Source organism: Acartia tonsa, chromosome 5 (assembly GCF_053477335.1).
Source record: "Acartia tonsa isolate MP-2025a chromosome 5, ASM5347733v1, whole genome shotgun sequence".
Lineage (NCBI taxonomy): Eukaryota > Metazoa > Arthropoda > Copepoda > Calanoida > Acartiidae > Acartia > Acartia tonsa.
The window spans coordinates 5,980,583-5,995,429 of record NC_137264.1 but is presented as its reverse complement, the minus strand read 5'-3'; the positions used below and the strand labels follow the sequence as shown (position 1 = coordinate 5,995,429).

Here is a 14,847-nt window from a genome sequence, read left to right as displayed (position 1 = left end):
TTTTTTGTCGCTACTTTTGGAACACTTTATCCTTAGGTAATCTTTAACCTCTTAAGAGTCCTACCACATGCAGAGCTAAATTCACATATCACGGATCAAAATAGAAAACCACAAGTTATAGTAAGTCGCACAGCTACTCTACAGATAGGATATGTCCGTACGTCCCCCAGCAGGGGGGTCTAGATTTTTATTCTAATGTACTAGAATAAAAATCAATTATCAAGCTAGCTGAATATCTTTGGACAGTTTTTTCCCTGTTTACCACAAAATATTGTCTTTTTTACTCATTCAACTTAATTTGTCTGCACTGGTGTTTAGACACGACAGGAATGTTTAATTTCTCTATAGCGAGATATTTTTCAGGGGTAAGTGAAGATACCCGTCCTCAAATTAGTTATAAATCTTCCCTTGGCCTATAATAAGCTTCACCGTAAAGAAGAAACATATCAGTTCAGCGGTTATCTAGATCTTTAGCTACAGACATTTATACAAGAATAATACTTAGATGACATTTTTTAGGAAAGAATAGATAAGATTAATACCGTAAAAATAATACTTTAAAAAACCAAAAATAAAAACAATTTTCTAAATTTTCTCTTGTATATCATGCACCTTAAAGTCTATTGGATTGCTGTAAAGAAATCATGCATGACACATATTCAGGATGTTCACTTAAAACAGAAAAAATCTACCAAAAAAAAAAATGTTCCAAATATTAGTCCTCATGTTGTGGGTTATTTAACAAACAAATTATGCCTACTGCTGATATGTTAGATTTTTTACCACTATAGAAAGGATGGAGGAATATTCTTTAGCCAAGAAAAATGCTGTGCTAGTTTTTTTCTACAGTTATGCAGGCACACCTATTGGTTAACATTGAACTTGTGTAAAAGTTAGCCATCTGTACACAACTAATACACTAACATGCAAATAAACATTTCTTTCATTTTGATGCGTTTTAAAGGGAGAGAAGGGGGGGCTAGTGATCTACTAGATTTAAGACACTTAAAATAATCTGTAACTACACAAGCCCTTGCTTTCTAGATAATAAAGCATCAATCAATACAAAGCTTCTCTTAAAAGCACAAAAGTAAAACCTTGTTAGGTTCTTTCCTAAAGGTGATAAATTCTCCTCTATGAAAAACAATTTTGGTGCGTTATTCCTTTACAACGCGAAGCTTTTCTATAACCAGGGTCGATCAGTAATGGCTAGCTCTTTCCGCTAATTTAGTAATGTTAAAATTGTCCTATTGAATTGCATAATGATTCCTTTAGCAATTAGGTACGATTTAGGAAGCAAAGCAATTCTATAATCGTTGACAGACAGTCTGTAAAACCATTCATTTAAAATAGCAATTTTTTATGTGATATAATCTACTAATCATCTGATATTTTGAGTACTGATTACTATAACAACAAGGTATAAGGTTATAAGCGAAGCATCTCTATAATCAAGTCCAAATATTGTAAGTATGTCACTTCCAAATTTGTTTAGACGTATACATTTATATTCTGCTCAGACATTCTTTAAGTGTTAATGGACTTTGGCCTACCCTTTCAGAGCATTGCTTTTATGGATGTTATCGTCCTTGTTTCAAATAATTCTAAAACAAATCTTTTTTCTATCCAATATAATATTTATCCAAGATGCACTGAACTAAAAAAAGCATATAAAGAGGCCTCAATATTGAAATTTAAATATTCTTATTGAAAATATAAAAATGCAATTTGAATAAATGTTTGTATGTAAAAAGTTGAAAAGCCTGATGCATCTTATCAAACATAAACATTAGGCTTCCAACAGATATAATTCTGCTTCTAGTTTAGCTTCATATAGGTCCATGGATGGTTCCAGGCTAATTTCCTGCCCTTTCCTACGACCCAAAGCACCTTAATGTTAAAATTTTGAAATAGTCAAAAAAGATTTCACTCATTAAGTTTTTAAATTAATCTTGTGATTTTAAGACACAATTTTCAAAAACATTCAAAAAGTAAGTTTTCTAAAGTGGTTTTGTTGCTTTAAAAAAGTTACTTTATCTAATTAAAATCAGGTTTAGACTTTAAGCTTATTTTAAAACTGTTATAAAACATTGAGTTGCCTGCAGCTTACACACAACGGTCTAAGGGTGGAAATTTGGCAAAAAAGTCATGATCAAATTTTCTTATTTTAACTTGATATTATTGATTTACATACCCCAGCCCATGCATAATGGACAAGGAAAAGAAAAAATAACGTTTGAAACTAAGTTTTTTTTTACTTCAAAGTTGGGTCAAATCAATATTTTTTGAAGGTCAAAAATGTACTTTTTATTTTCTACCTAGATATGAAAAATAATTTTTTTTTGCATAAATATCTATTAAAAACTAATTTCGTTCATATTCTTTACAAATATATATACCAAATCAATAAATAAAAACATTTTTATTATATATTTTACCTTAAAAGTGTTAATTTTATGCTTTGAAAGTAAATTTATGAAAAAATTTTCATCATTTTTTTACTGAAAAATTTAGCAAAAAAAATTAGTTTTCCTCATTTTACTCCTAGTTTCGCTACCGACCCCATACCAAACCATATATGATTCTAAATTTTGAGAATATAATACAACTTTAAGTGAACTTTCCAGAGTGGGGTCGGTAGCGCAACTTTAAAAATTTTTAATCTAAAAATTGCCTGTAAAACCTAAATTTGAGGGGGGGGGGAATTACAAACCATAACAACAATCTTAATTTCTCTGTTATTCCATTACTATTAAAGATAATTGAGTAAAACTTTTTAAAATTAATCAGTAATTACTAGAGGAACAATAATTTTAAAGGAAAACCGCGACTTACCCGCAGTTCCCGCAATAAAAGCCGCCGCCCGCAGATTTTAAAAAACAAAACATTTATAGCATATAGGTCATTTCTTTTTTGATTTTAGTGTTTAGGGAAGGTGTTTGCAACTCTAGTCCTTAGAAGGAAAGTGCAAAAATGAGTTTTGTAGTAGCGTAGCTACTTTCAAATTCGCAAAGTCCGTCAGTCTGTATGAATCGATATGTAAACATCGTGAATTTCTTTGCTACGACTCAAGACGGTTAAAAGAAAATCTTTTTACAAACAACCATCTACTGTAAGATTTATTTGGTCCGTCGGACTGTTGTTAATTCTCTTACAGACATAAGATATCTGTAGGGAAAATTTGATCTACTAACCGGTTTATTTTGTAAAAAGCTAATTTTTTGGTGATGGTTCAGCTCACCAACAAGCATCTACTCTTTAGTTTACTTGGTCCCCGGACCCCTCATCTGTCTGTAAAACTCTAAGAACATTAAGATTTCAAAGAGTATGTTCGTTTCTTCTGTCTTATTTTTGTAAGATATGTTATGATTTAGCTGGCAAATACTGTTTTAGTCTATTACTTGGTCTACCGGTTTTTCTTTACTGTTCTTAAATGAATTAAATTTAGTTTGATATCAATTTTATGATGGTTATCTTATTTTTGGTTAGATAGGAGGGGGGGGGGAGGGGGGGCATAGATACAAAAAAATATTTTGGTCAGTTATGAGAATACTTTTTTACTTTTAAACTCAGTATAATACCTTTAAAACCAGTACAATTTTAACTTCTGGTTTGGTAGTAGAAAGGGGGGGGGGGGTGGCGGTGTTGGCCCCTGTAGGCCCTTGAGGGACAGTACTTAATTTAAATAGATACTTATAATGGTAAACTATACAAGTAGAAAAATACACATAAGATACTTTACAAAAAAAAAATTAATCAATATCTTTAATGGGAAGCTCGATTATCCAGTCTCAATATTCATTTTCTTTGAGTTTAAAACGACCTAACCTCTCTTAAATAAATTATAAATATTAAAAAGCAGTTGTAAGTGGATAGTAAAAGGTGTATTATAATACTTTTATTTAAATATATCACTTTTTTTATTGACTCCAAACAGCCAAATGATGTAGCAAATAACACGGCGGAATTCGGCGGTAGACGGCGGTTTCGGCGGGAAATCCCTATTATTTATTAATAATCGTTTATCTAGGGTAGTAATTGAATCAGGTTAAAAATTTGGTTCAATTATCTTTAAAAATAACTGAGTAGTAACAAAAATTCTATTTTAAAAATCACCCCTTTTTGGTTACCCCCCAATCACATTCCTGTGCACGCACCTATACATGACCAACTTTAAAAAGTTGCCTAATGTAATATATTACTCATAACTTTTTATTTTATTGAATTTGGACTGGTAGAAGTGTAAATATTTAAATTTGATTAAAGCTATACCAAATTTCCACTAAACCCCTTAAATAGACCATAGTGTTACAGGCAGATAATATTATAATCGGACTGCTGGCTTTAAGTCTTACTATTTTTTGTTTGAATTTATGCATGTAATTTACCAAAAACCCTAGTTTATTTCACTGAAGAAAAAACCCAATTTAGCCTTTTTACAAAGACATGGAAGTGTACTTAAGATCATATATTCATAAAAAATATGAATGAAAAGCAGCCTCCCCCCTCCCAACCTCCATTTCCACACCCCACCAAACACACTGTAATATTTATTCATTCAAGAAGAGAGATTTTCTTGAGTGCATCCTATGACAAAGTGTGTCAATATTTTAGGTAATTTTTTCCTAAGTGCAATTTTTTTTCTTTAAACAATGAGGATCTTTTATGTTACATAGTAGGCGAAACTTAAATTGTAAAATAAATTATGTTCGCCGATAAATTATATATAATTCCTGATTGGAGATTTGTTAATTCTACTTTTAACTTTAAAATAGAATTATCTCAATTTATCACATAAATTAAAATGTACTTATAGTTCTTGTTTTCATTTCGGTGACACGTTTAATGTGTATATATGTAACTTTTGAAAAATCTCTAAAGCATTTTGTGGAATATTTTGTTAGATTAGTTCTACTAAAAAGTAGGTAATAAAGCTCGAACTCACTTTTGAATAAATTTTTTGAAAAATTATACAACCAAATATTATTTCAAATATACATACACTTAGACTTTTGTAGAATTGGTTTATGCAAAGATGGCATGTAGATGACAATATGAGCAAAATATAAATGCAACCCATCTTTAACAAGTTGGTCCCACTAAATAATAATTAATTAAATTAGATATAGCCATTTAGTAGCTATGACAAACAGGTTATATAGAAGATTGTACATTGTTATACAAAATAATGGACCATGAAAAGAAAACGAAGTAGCGGGCTTTGTCGTATTTTCACAGTAGCTTTTCTTCTATTTCTAGCCCATGCGGGGCAATCATTAATATCTACCTATCCTAAAAATAACCTATCAAAAACTACTGAGAAAATATAACGAAACCCACTACTTCGGTTTCTTTCCATGATCCAAAAAATCTTTATCATAAAAATATGAAAAATTCACTTTTATGATGCTTCTTTAAACCAATATTGCTGGGCGCAAAAAAATAAAATTGCAAATGTAGAACCACAACAAAAACTAAAAATTGCCAATAACACTCTAGATCCAATATTATAATGTATTCAATGTAAAGAAAACCAACGGCAAAAGATTTTTTTTAAATACAGTTTTTGGCATATAACAAAACACAAAAATCTACAAGGCACAAAAAATCAACTCAGCTGGCAGCTGTAACAATTGCAGGGGCTGAGCCTAGATGAAAACAAGTATAATTTTAAAGCTTTATTAGAAAACTAGCGTTTGCGCCAATATCATTAAGGGGCATTGTTTTCGAAGGCTTAGGGATGACAAGAACTACATATAACCTTCTAAAGAATTTTATATAACAAAAAATAGCTTAAAATCATCCTGAGACATATGTAAAGATTATCAAAAATGGGGATCTCAATCGGTCCAATATTCACCGAAATCTTAAGCTACAAACCAAAAAAACCTTACTACTTTATATTATAGAATATAAAAGTATAGATATACCATTCGGAATATGAATGGGAGAAAACAGGAGGATGGTAATTACCCATTTTAATTAAAAAGGAAATTGCATATGGAATTATGCAAGCTTTATCGTAAGTTACACTCGATAATGCAAATTGATAAATGGATAAATAATGGTCATTTTTAGACTATTCTTGCAACCATGCAAAAATTTGCAATCTGTAGTAAAATACTACAAAAATTAAGATAAATGCAACTTTTTCACTTTGAAAAAAATTATTTTTAGGATGGCACTACATTTTAGAAGTAACTCTATTCAGATTTATTTCAACAACTGCTGTTTTGTCCACCTGACTAAAAGTAAAGTACACTGCTAACCAAACAGACAAAATAAACAACTAACATAAAACACTAAATTAATGGGGTTGGGGTTCATTGTTTTAAGTGGAAGAGAAGTGGTATAATATACAGTATGACCCTCGAAAAAGTATCTTTAAGGGTATACAGCCCTTATTTCTTAATGTATCATAAAGAATAGCATATGTCCTTGTTCTCTGTACATTTCCACACAAGCATATATAAAAAAATTAATTTTACCTCCATTATCACTGGAGATTTTTAGAGCTAAAGTTTTGAAAAAGTGACTGAGCAAAAAGTAACTTTTAACATAAATTGACTTTTTTGGCAAAATTAAGATAGAAATCCTATTATTTTTGTTACTAGCAGAAACTTTATACAAAAATGAAACAAAAAATTAAGGTCTTTTTTTACACATATTTTTGAGTCTTTCTTGTGTAATGATATTTTGAAAAACTTACTTATGAGGAAAAATTGTTTTAGATTAAAAAAACAAATAAATCTTTATGAATATAGCAGGAATATTGTTTTTGTTTCATAATCATAACTTTAATAACAAAAAAGTTATAAGGAAAATAAAATTACATTATAATGATTTTTTAGTCTAAAAATGCTTAATTAACCCCCTATTTAGTGATTGAGATGTCAAAAAAAGGGGCGGAGCAACTGTCATAATTAATCCTTTTCTTAAATAAGGGTAAGTAAATAGCCTGAAATTTGCAAATAATCAATTCATTCAGTAGTATTTTTTGCCTTTAAAAATTTATATTTTTTGGTGGATTAAAAAGAAATAATTAGTTACCATGTTTTTCTTTGTTTATCATTCTTCAGTTACCAGAAAGACATAATGTAACCATCCAAAAATAGTGGGAAACAAAAAAAAATATTTTTCTCAGTCACTTTTTCAAAACTTTAGCTCTAAAAATCTCCGGTGTTAATGGAGGTAAAAAAAAAAATTTTATATAGGTATGTTTGTGTGGAAATGTACAGAGAACAAGGACATATGCTATTTTTTGTGATACATTAAGAAATAAGGACTATATACCCTTAAAGATACTTTTTCGAGGGTCATACTGTATATCCTGAACACGTTTATGTAAAAGTAAAAGCTAGATAGTTTCCTTTAGTTTGAAGTCAATGGTTTGTCCAGGTTCTACTTCAGTTACATCAACTATAATCTCCGCAGGGCTCTCGGACGTCTGAAACAAATTGCTTTAGTAAGTAAATGCATGGATCAACTCAGGCTCCAAGAAAATCATCAAAAGTTTATCTCAGATGATTGAGAACTGTCTAATTTGGCGAAAAAAGGCAAAAAAATTTCGGCGGGAAACGGCAGTTTTCGATGGTTCCGCCGCCGTTTCTTCAAACTTCCATAATGTTCTCCATAAAAGCAACTGCTGTGCGGAATTTTAGAGCTGTAACTTTTTTATGGGCTGAGATCATGCGCGTTTTACTTTTGGTTTAAAAAAATGGCACATCCGCCCCCCCCCCCATTCCCCTTTATGGGAAACTAAAACTAAACATACCTGTTCTTTGTGTGCATGTCCTAGAGTCATGTGTTTACAGGTAGTATCTGGAGTACTAATAGTAAACATACCTGTTCTTTATGTGCATGTCCTAGGGTCATGTGTTTACAGGTAGCATCTGGAGTACTAAGAATCCGGAATCCGCCAAAAATAAGAATCCGGAATCCGCAAGGAATCCGCCTTTTTTTTGACGGATTCTTTTAAGAATCCGGCCCAAAAATTTGACGGATTGCCATCACTAGTTTACAGGCAGCATCTGGAGTACTAATAGTAAACATACCTGTTTTTTATGTGGTTGTCCTGGAGTCATGTGTTTACAGGTTGCATCTGGAGAACTAATAGTAAACATACCTGTTCTGTATGTGCATGTCCTGGAGTCATGTGTTTACAGGTAGCATCTGGAGTACTAATAATAAACATACCTGTTCTTTATGTGCATGTTCTGGAGTCATATGTTTACAGGTAATATCTGGAGTACTAATAGTAAACATACCTGTTCTTTATGTGCATGTCCTGGAGTCATGTGTTTACAGGTAGTTTCTGGAGTACTAATAGTAAACATACCTGTTCTTTATGTGCATGTCCTGGAGTCATATGTTTACAGATAGCATCTGGAGAACTAATAGTAAACATACCTGTTCTTTATGTGCTTGTCCTAGAGTCATGTGTTTACAGGTAGCATCTGGAGTACTAATAGTAAACATACCTGTTCTTTATGTGCTAGTCCTGGAGTCATATGTTTACAGGTAGCATCTGGAGTACTAATAGTAAACATACCTGTTCTTTATGAGCATGTCCTGGAGTCATGTGTTTACAGGCAGCATCTGGAGTATTAATAGTAAACATACCTGTTCTTTATGTGCATGTCCTGGAGTCATGTGTTTACAGGCAGCATCTGGAGCCCCAATGGTGAAGGTCTCAACATTACAGGTTAAACCTAAAAATTTTGATATTAGAATTCAAAAATATACCTACTGACCCTAAAGAGGACTATCCACGAACCAGAGCAAGTGATTCTAAGCATCTTCCAGCATTGACCCATAGTATTTTTTTAGTGAATATACTAGGTTTATGTTTAATATTTGCTTTATCGACTAAAAAGTTAGGTTTCACCATGGTTTTATATGAAAAAAACTTTGAATATAAAGCAATTTTTAAAGCAATATCATCAAATGCTTTGTTGAGTTCAAAGGACAAAATAAAAGAACACTGCAGAAAAGCATCAAATGTTGTAAATTGCAAAAGTACATTAATTAAACTGTTTACAAGTTACCAACCCTTTTTCTAAATATACATTTTTAATCACAATAATTCATTTTGTGTCAAAGCTTTTAAACAACAGTTTGAACTCATCAAAACATTCGATGATATTGCACCAAACAATGCTTAACATTTCAAAGTTTTTTTCATATAAAACCATGGTGAAACCTAACTTTTTAGTCGATAAAGCAAATATTAAACATAAACCTATTATATTCACTAAAAAAATACTATGGGTCAATGCTGGAAGATGCTTAGAATCACTTGCTCTGGTTCGTGGATAGTCCTCTTTACTAGGTATATTAGGTTAATAAAATATCATAGTTTTATGTTATTATTATATATCCATAGTTATATTATGCACAGTTAGGACTTCTCAGACAAAGGTCGTGCAATCAAAGGGTTGGTTGTCTGAAGGATGTTACTTAACCTAATATCCTTGTGTGTTAGAGTATTACACGTGGATGATGCTCTGGATTCTCTAGATGATCACTTAAAATCTAAGGAGAATCCTGCCCTTACGAGGTAATGGTAATAATAAAATATCATTATAATTGACAAAAAATGAACAAATACAAAAAAAGGGGGGGGGGGGTTTAATGCAACCATCTCGTATTCAATGTATAAATGGCACTTAGAATTCGAATTTCGATCTGAAATTTTGCATGAGTAATCCTTGGTAGGTCTATTTTCCCTAAATCGAATAAAAAGTTGGAAAAAGTAACGGCTGGCGGCTCAGCCGTTAAGCCGGTTTTTGGCTATTTTCAGGGCAAATCCATCATTAAATATGGAGGAATCAACTTTTTGAATGATAGTTTTACATTATTCGGTCTAAAAATGATACTCTTGGCATTTTATAGCTTCTATCAGCCTTTTTTAGTCGATTCTAGCTGTTAAACAGCTGGTACTAGAAAATTTTAAAAAGTTTATTGGTGTTATTTTCGATAATTTTGCCCTAAAAATACCTTAAAACGGCTGAGCCGGCAGCCGTTAGCCGTTACTTTTCCAATTTTTTGTTCGATTTAGGGAAAATAGACCTACCAAAAATTACTCATGCAAAATTTCAGATCGAAATTCGAATTCTAAGTGCCATTTATACATTGATTACGAGATGGTTGCATTAAACCCCCCCCCCCCCTTATAACAAGAAAGACAACATCCATAAAAGCGAAGCTAACACAAAAGATGTGCTATCTTTAAAGAAACAAATATGCGAAAAATTTTCATTCTTAATATTATGTAATACAAAGTAATCAAATAGCTTTTGATTATGATTATAAAACGTGCAATATTTTATTGAAAAATAGAAATAATTTAGCTAAACTGTTTACTATATTATAAACTCTCTCCCTATCAGTGTCTTATTACCTGCAATTAAACCTAATATCACAACTCTGAGATTCATATTTCTTTTCTTCATAATTCCAGTTGTATAAAGTCACGTGGTTAGTTTGGTCTGGCCTGATACAGGTAAATTAAAAATTCATCTAGTACATTTTGTGTCAAGTCTGAAAAAAAAAACATTAGGTATATTAATTATCATATTATGATAAAAACCATCCCAAGTCTTTTTAATTTTTTTCAAAAATAGCCGTAAACAGACAATAAAAACCTTACTACTTCATATAATAGAAGGATAGATGTTAAATTTGATTACCAACCCATTCCAGACGCCTAGCAAATAATATCCTCAAATGTATACTACTGTGCAATGGAAGGACAAAGAAGATATCATAGAGCAAATTAGCAATTATAATTTAAATATTATTAGATGGAAAATAATAAAGTAGGTAAAAAAGTTATTCTTAAAATAAATTCGCATTAAAGCTTTTTAAAGTGTATTAGTCTTGTCTGTTGTTAAATAGTTTTAGGAAACTTAAACACACTTAGCTTCTATAAAAGAATACTGTATTAAGACTATTTTCCTTACAATTATTTATAAAAAAATAATTGATTTCTTATATTTGTCATAGGCGATTAAATAAAATGTAGAAAAAATTAAATAACCCTCCACAAACCAGATTTAATTCCTTCCCAAAACCAGTTCTACTGACAAGGAAATGATATTCGAAAAAAATAAAATTGGACAATTAAGGTATTTTCTTTAAACTATCCCATACAATTTAGCGCATAATTATCCTTGTTATAAAAAAAAAACTTGAAAATAGTTGCATGTATATGACACAAGGCCGAAAACAAACACACTTAGAATCAGGGATGCCTGGATTGGTATAACGGATCAAAAATATTCAGACCACTTCATGTAGTTACATATTCAAATTAAGCAATATAGGTTTCAAACTTTGAACTTTAGCAGAATATTCTAGGCCACAATGCTAAGTTATGTATTTTGGAGGTTGGCATAAAATTAGCCTGAAAACATCCAAAGTAAAATAAATAAAACAATAACCTTTTACCATCCATGAACTTAAATCTAAGAAGGCAATCTAAGACCATCCCAGGACCTATATAAAACTTCTTAAAAATGAAGGATCTCCACAAAGACGAACGAAAACCCTTTAAGACATTATAAATTTATTGATCTTATTAGAGTTCCTTTAATCTGAGCAAGTAAAATATCGTGATATTTATGCCATTGTTTTCTTTATAGCACCTAAACAGACACAGCTAGTTTATATTTCTCAATACTATTATTTAAAGTAGTAAGGATTTTTGTTTTTAGCTTGAGATTTTGATAACTACGGAACCGATTGAGTTCTATGTATAATTATGGTTTTAGCTATTTTATTTTAAGATTAAGTCTTGGGATGGTTTTAGGCTATTTTCCTGCTCTTTTTTTATCCCTTTTAATACAGAGCTCTAGGTTCTAGGGGCGCAGCCGCCATTTCTTTTTAAACTAACAAAATATCGAAGTAAAGCATACTTAAAAATAAAATCATATGGATTTAAATATACATTTTAAGGACGTAAAACAATAAAAGTATATTCTAATTTTATTAAAACTGAAAACCTTAAATGTCTGTTTTGTGTTAAAACAGTTTGACTTTAATCTAGAAAACAAAGGAATTCAATCATGATGATGAAAACCTCTTAAAACAAAGATATTTAAATTAACAATGACAAAATAGTTTCTCAACTCAAGAATAGGGAAATGTTTCTTTCTTATACTTCTTACGGTAAGTAATTAAAGGGGGTGGGGGTATTAAACCATCTCGTAATCTGTAAAAAATAAGCGGGAAGAATTTTTCTGATAGTAATTTACATGGGATGGATAAACTTTAAAAGGCGACATGAAGCCAGAATCTGATTACTGGTTTGATAAAAGGACGAATTAAGTTGAATTGTACACGGCACTAAATAGGAATTGTATCCATATTTTTTTGTATGATTCCTTACACCTTGAAAAAGGAACAGCAATATGCAAATTGCATTTAGCTATATGCAAGTCAATTGAAATTGAAACTTTTTGTCATCTAATTAAAGCTTTGAACTTGAATTACTTGTGTGTATTGGTAAATTACAAAATCACTTATATAAACAAGAATGACAATATGGCCGATCTAGCAAATATAACAATTCAGTAGAAAAAAAAATCTTAACAGATGGATAAAATGAAATTAGATATTAGATAGACATATATCTTCAATTGCAACTAAGAAAATAATTTCCCTAGAATTTATACTTGTGCATTACATACTGATCACTGGGTAAGATTATGAATGCTTAACATAAATTAAGCTGTATATTTCTAATTACACCCCCCACCCTTTCCAAGTATTCAAGTAGCAAAGTTCCTTTATAATTCACTTTATCTCTCCGTTTGTAAATTCGTAACATTATGGAGGAAATGGGATGTTCCCGGCTGCTATTCAAGAGAGAAGTACAATATTTTTCTTAAACTGTTTTTAAACTATTTTTGAATGGGGGGTCAAAAATATACTAGGACACCTTTAGAATCAGACTGCAGAGCCCAAATTTGAATTAAGTCCCCAATAAACTTTTTTTGGGGGATTTAAAAATTAATTTTTACTGTTGCTCTGGTCATTTTTACCAGATCAAAGGGTCTTTTTTTACTTCGTGTAATATTGTAACTTAGTGAACAATTTTATATAATTCACTTTATACTGATACAATAAAAAAAACATTACTCTGTTCAATGGACATATTTTTTTTTCTAAAACAATTAATTTCATTGAAAAATCTGACATAATACAATAAAAAACATAATGCTGAATTTAAACCAATTAGAAATTAGAATTTCCGAAAGAGTGTTTTCACAAAGTGACTTATTTCAAACGTAGTTAAATAATTTTATTTAATAAAAATGAAAAGAATGAAAACCCTACTCATAAAAGATACATACTTTTTAAAAATATTTTTAAAAATATGTTTGAATAATCTTATTTTTTATCATATTTGTATATGTGACAAAAATAAATTTGTTGTATTGCATAAACATTTGATGTCCTCTTAATTTATATAACCCTTTACAGCCAATTTTTATGTGTTTTAATGTATAATAAACATGAAACATTTTTATGTTAATTCATTGATATATTGTAAAGAATTAATTTTTAATTAGTATTGATAGATAAAATCAAAAGACCTAACTTTACTGTATACTAGCATACAATATTTACGAAGCAAGACACTCTAAAAGCTGAGTATTTTACCTACAAAGGGAAGAAACATCACGATTCAGTAAAAATTATTTAATCCATAGTAAAAAATAAACTTTAAAATCCTAATAAAAATTGATGTGGGCAATTGTTCTCATTTTTGGCTTTGCAGTATGATTCTACAGATGTCAAAGTATATTTTTAATATACCTTTTAAAAATAGTTTAAAAACAGTTTAAGAACATACCAATCCAGCATATAGTTTACATGGTCTATCTATGGGAATGTCAATCATGCTAAAAAATATTGAAACATATAAAAACACATTTGAAAGATTTCGGCATTTTTTCCAAAAGATTTATCTATAATACAAAGTAGAACGATGTCTGTCTGTCTGTCCGTCCGTCCGTCTGTCCCTTAAAAACTCGGTAACCACTGAACCGATCTGATTCTACTCTTCAGGGTATATACCTATTGGTCCTGTGGTGGTTTTAAGCTATTTTCTTGGGGGGTGGGACACCCCCAACCCCCAAAAAAACAAAAATCCTCCAACTCCCTTTTTTTGCTAGGCATCAAGGCGTCAGCCTGTAGTAGAGCCTATTTTTTTAAACAAATTCTAAAAAAGGGGGGTTGACTTCCTCTTACTTCATAAGGCGAAGCCCCTAGAGGCTAGGGGCGAAGCCGCCAGTTCTTTATAAATGGTAACTATTAAACTAACCTGCGTTATAAATCACGTTGTCAGTATTTCTAACCATCATCTTGTTGTGATTCGTTTCTTATTGATGTTATCATCTTTGTTTTTTGAAATTTAACTGATAATTTTAAGGTTTGTTTCAATTTTACTCGTAATATGTTTAATGCCCCTCTACTACAAGAGTTGAAAGATTTTTACACTTTCTCATTTGAATTTTTTGAAATCAAAGGGCGTTAAAACATTTAGAAGGTTAATTTCAAATAATTCTAGAGTTATAGGTATTATGAGAGTAGGTTGTGTAAAATTAGTTTGAAATAAGCATAAAATGATAATCATAGTGGGAAGAAATATTAGTAAAAAAATCCACCCTGAAGGATTTTTTAAAACTGAAAAAGATAAAAATGCGCAGAATCTGTATAAGTGTTTTTGTCTCTTAAATCTAGGGATCTAATGAAGGGATAGGAATATGGACGATTAATTGATATACTTCCCTGTCTACGCCCCTAGAGGCCTCTAGTGGCACTTTAAATGTGTTATTT

General features: G+C 30.7%; 1 protein-coding gene across 4 annotated transcripts in view; it reads right to left on the bottom strand.

The window, feature by feature from the left end:
• The window catches only part of LOC145318608 (ferric reductase 1-like), a 34,990-nt gene extending 24,451 nt beyond the window's left edge, over positions 1–10,539 (bottom strand). The window contains exons 1-3 of one of the 4 annotated variants that reach the window (XM_080159995.1): positions 10,403–10,539; positions 8,623–8,711; positions 7,372–7,447 (exon numbers count right to left, since the gene is read on the bottom strand). In XM_080159995.1, the coding sequence (XP_080016121.1) occupies positions 7,372–7,447; positions 8,623–8,711; positions 10,403–10,454 (217 nt within the window). In that variant the 5' untranslated portion in view covers positions 10,455–10,539. Of the gene's footprint in view, positions 1–7,371; positions 7,448–7,774; positions 7,810–7,845; positions 7,893–8,267; positions 8,315–8,622; positions 8,712–10,402 lie in introns of those variants that run through there. The other 3 variants (XM_080159996.1, XM_080159997.1, XM_080159998.1) reach the window with 3 other exon arrangements.
• Between the last annotated feature and the right edge of the window lie 4,308 nt (positions 10,540–14,847).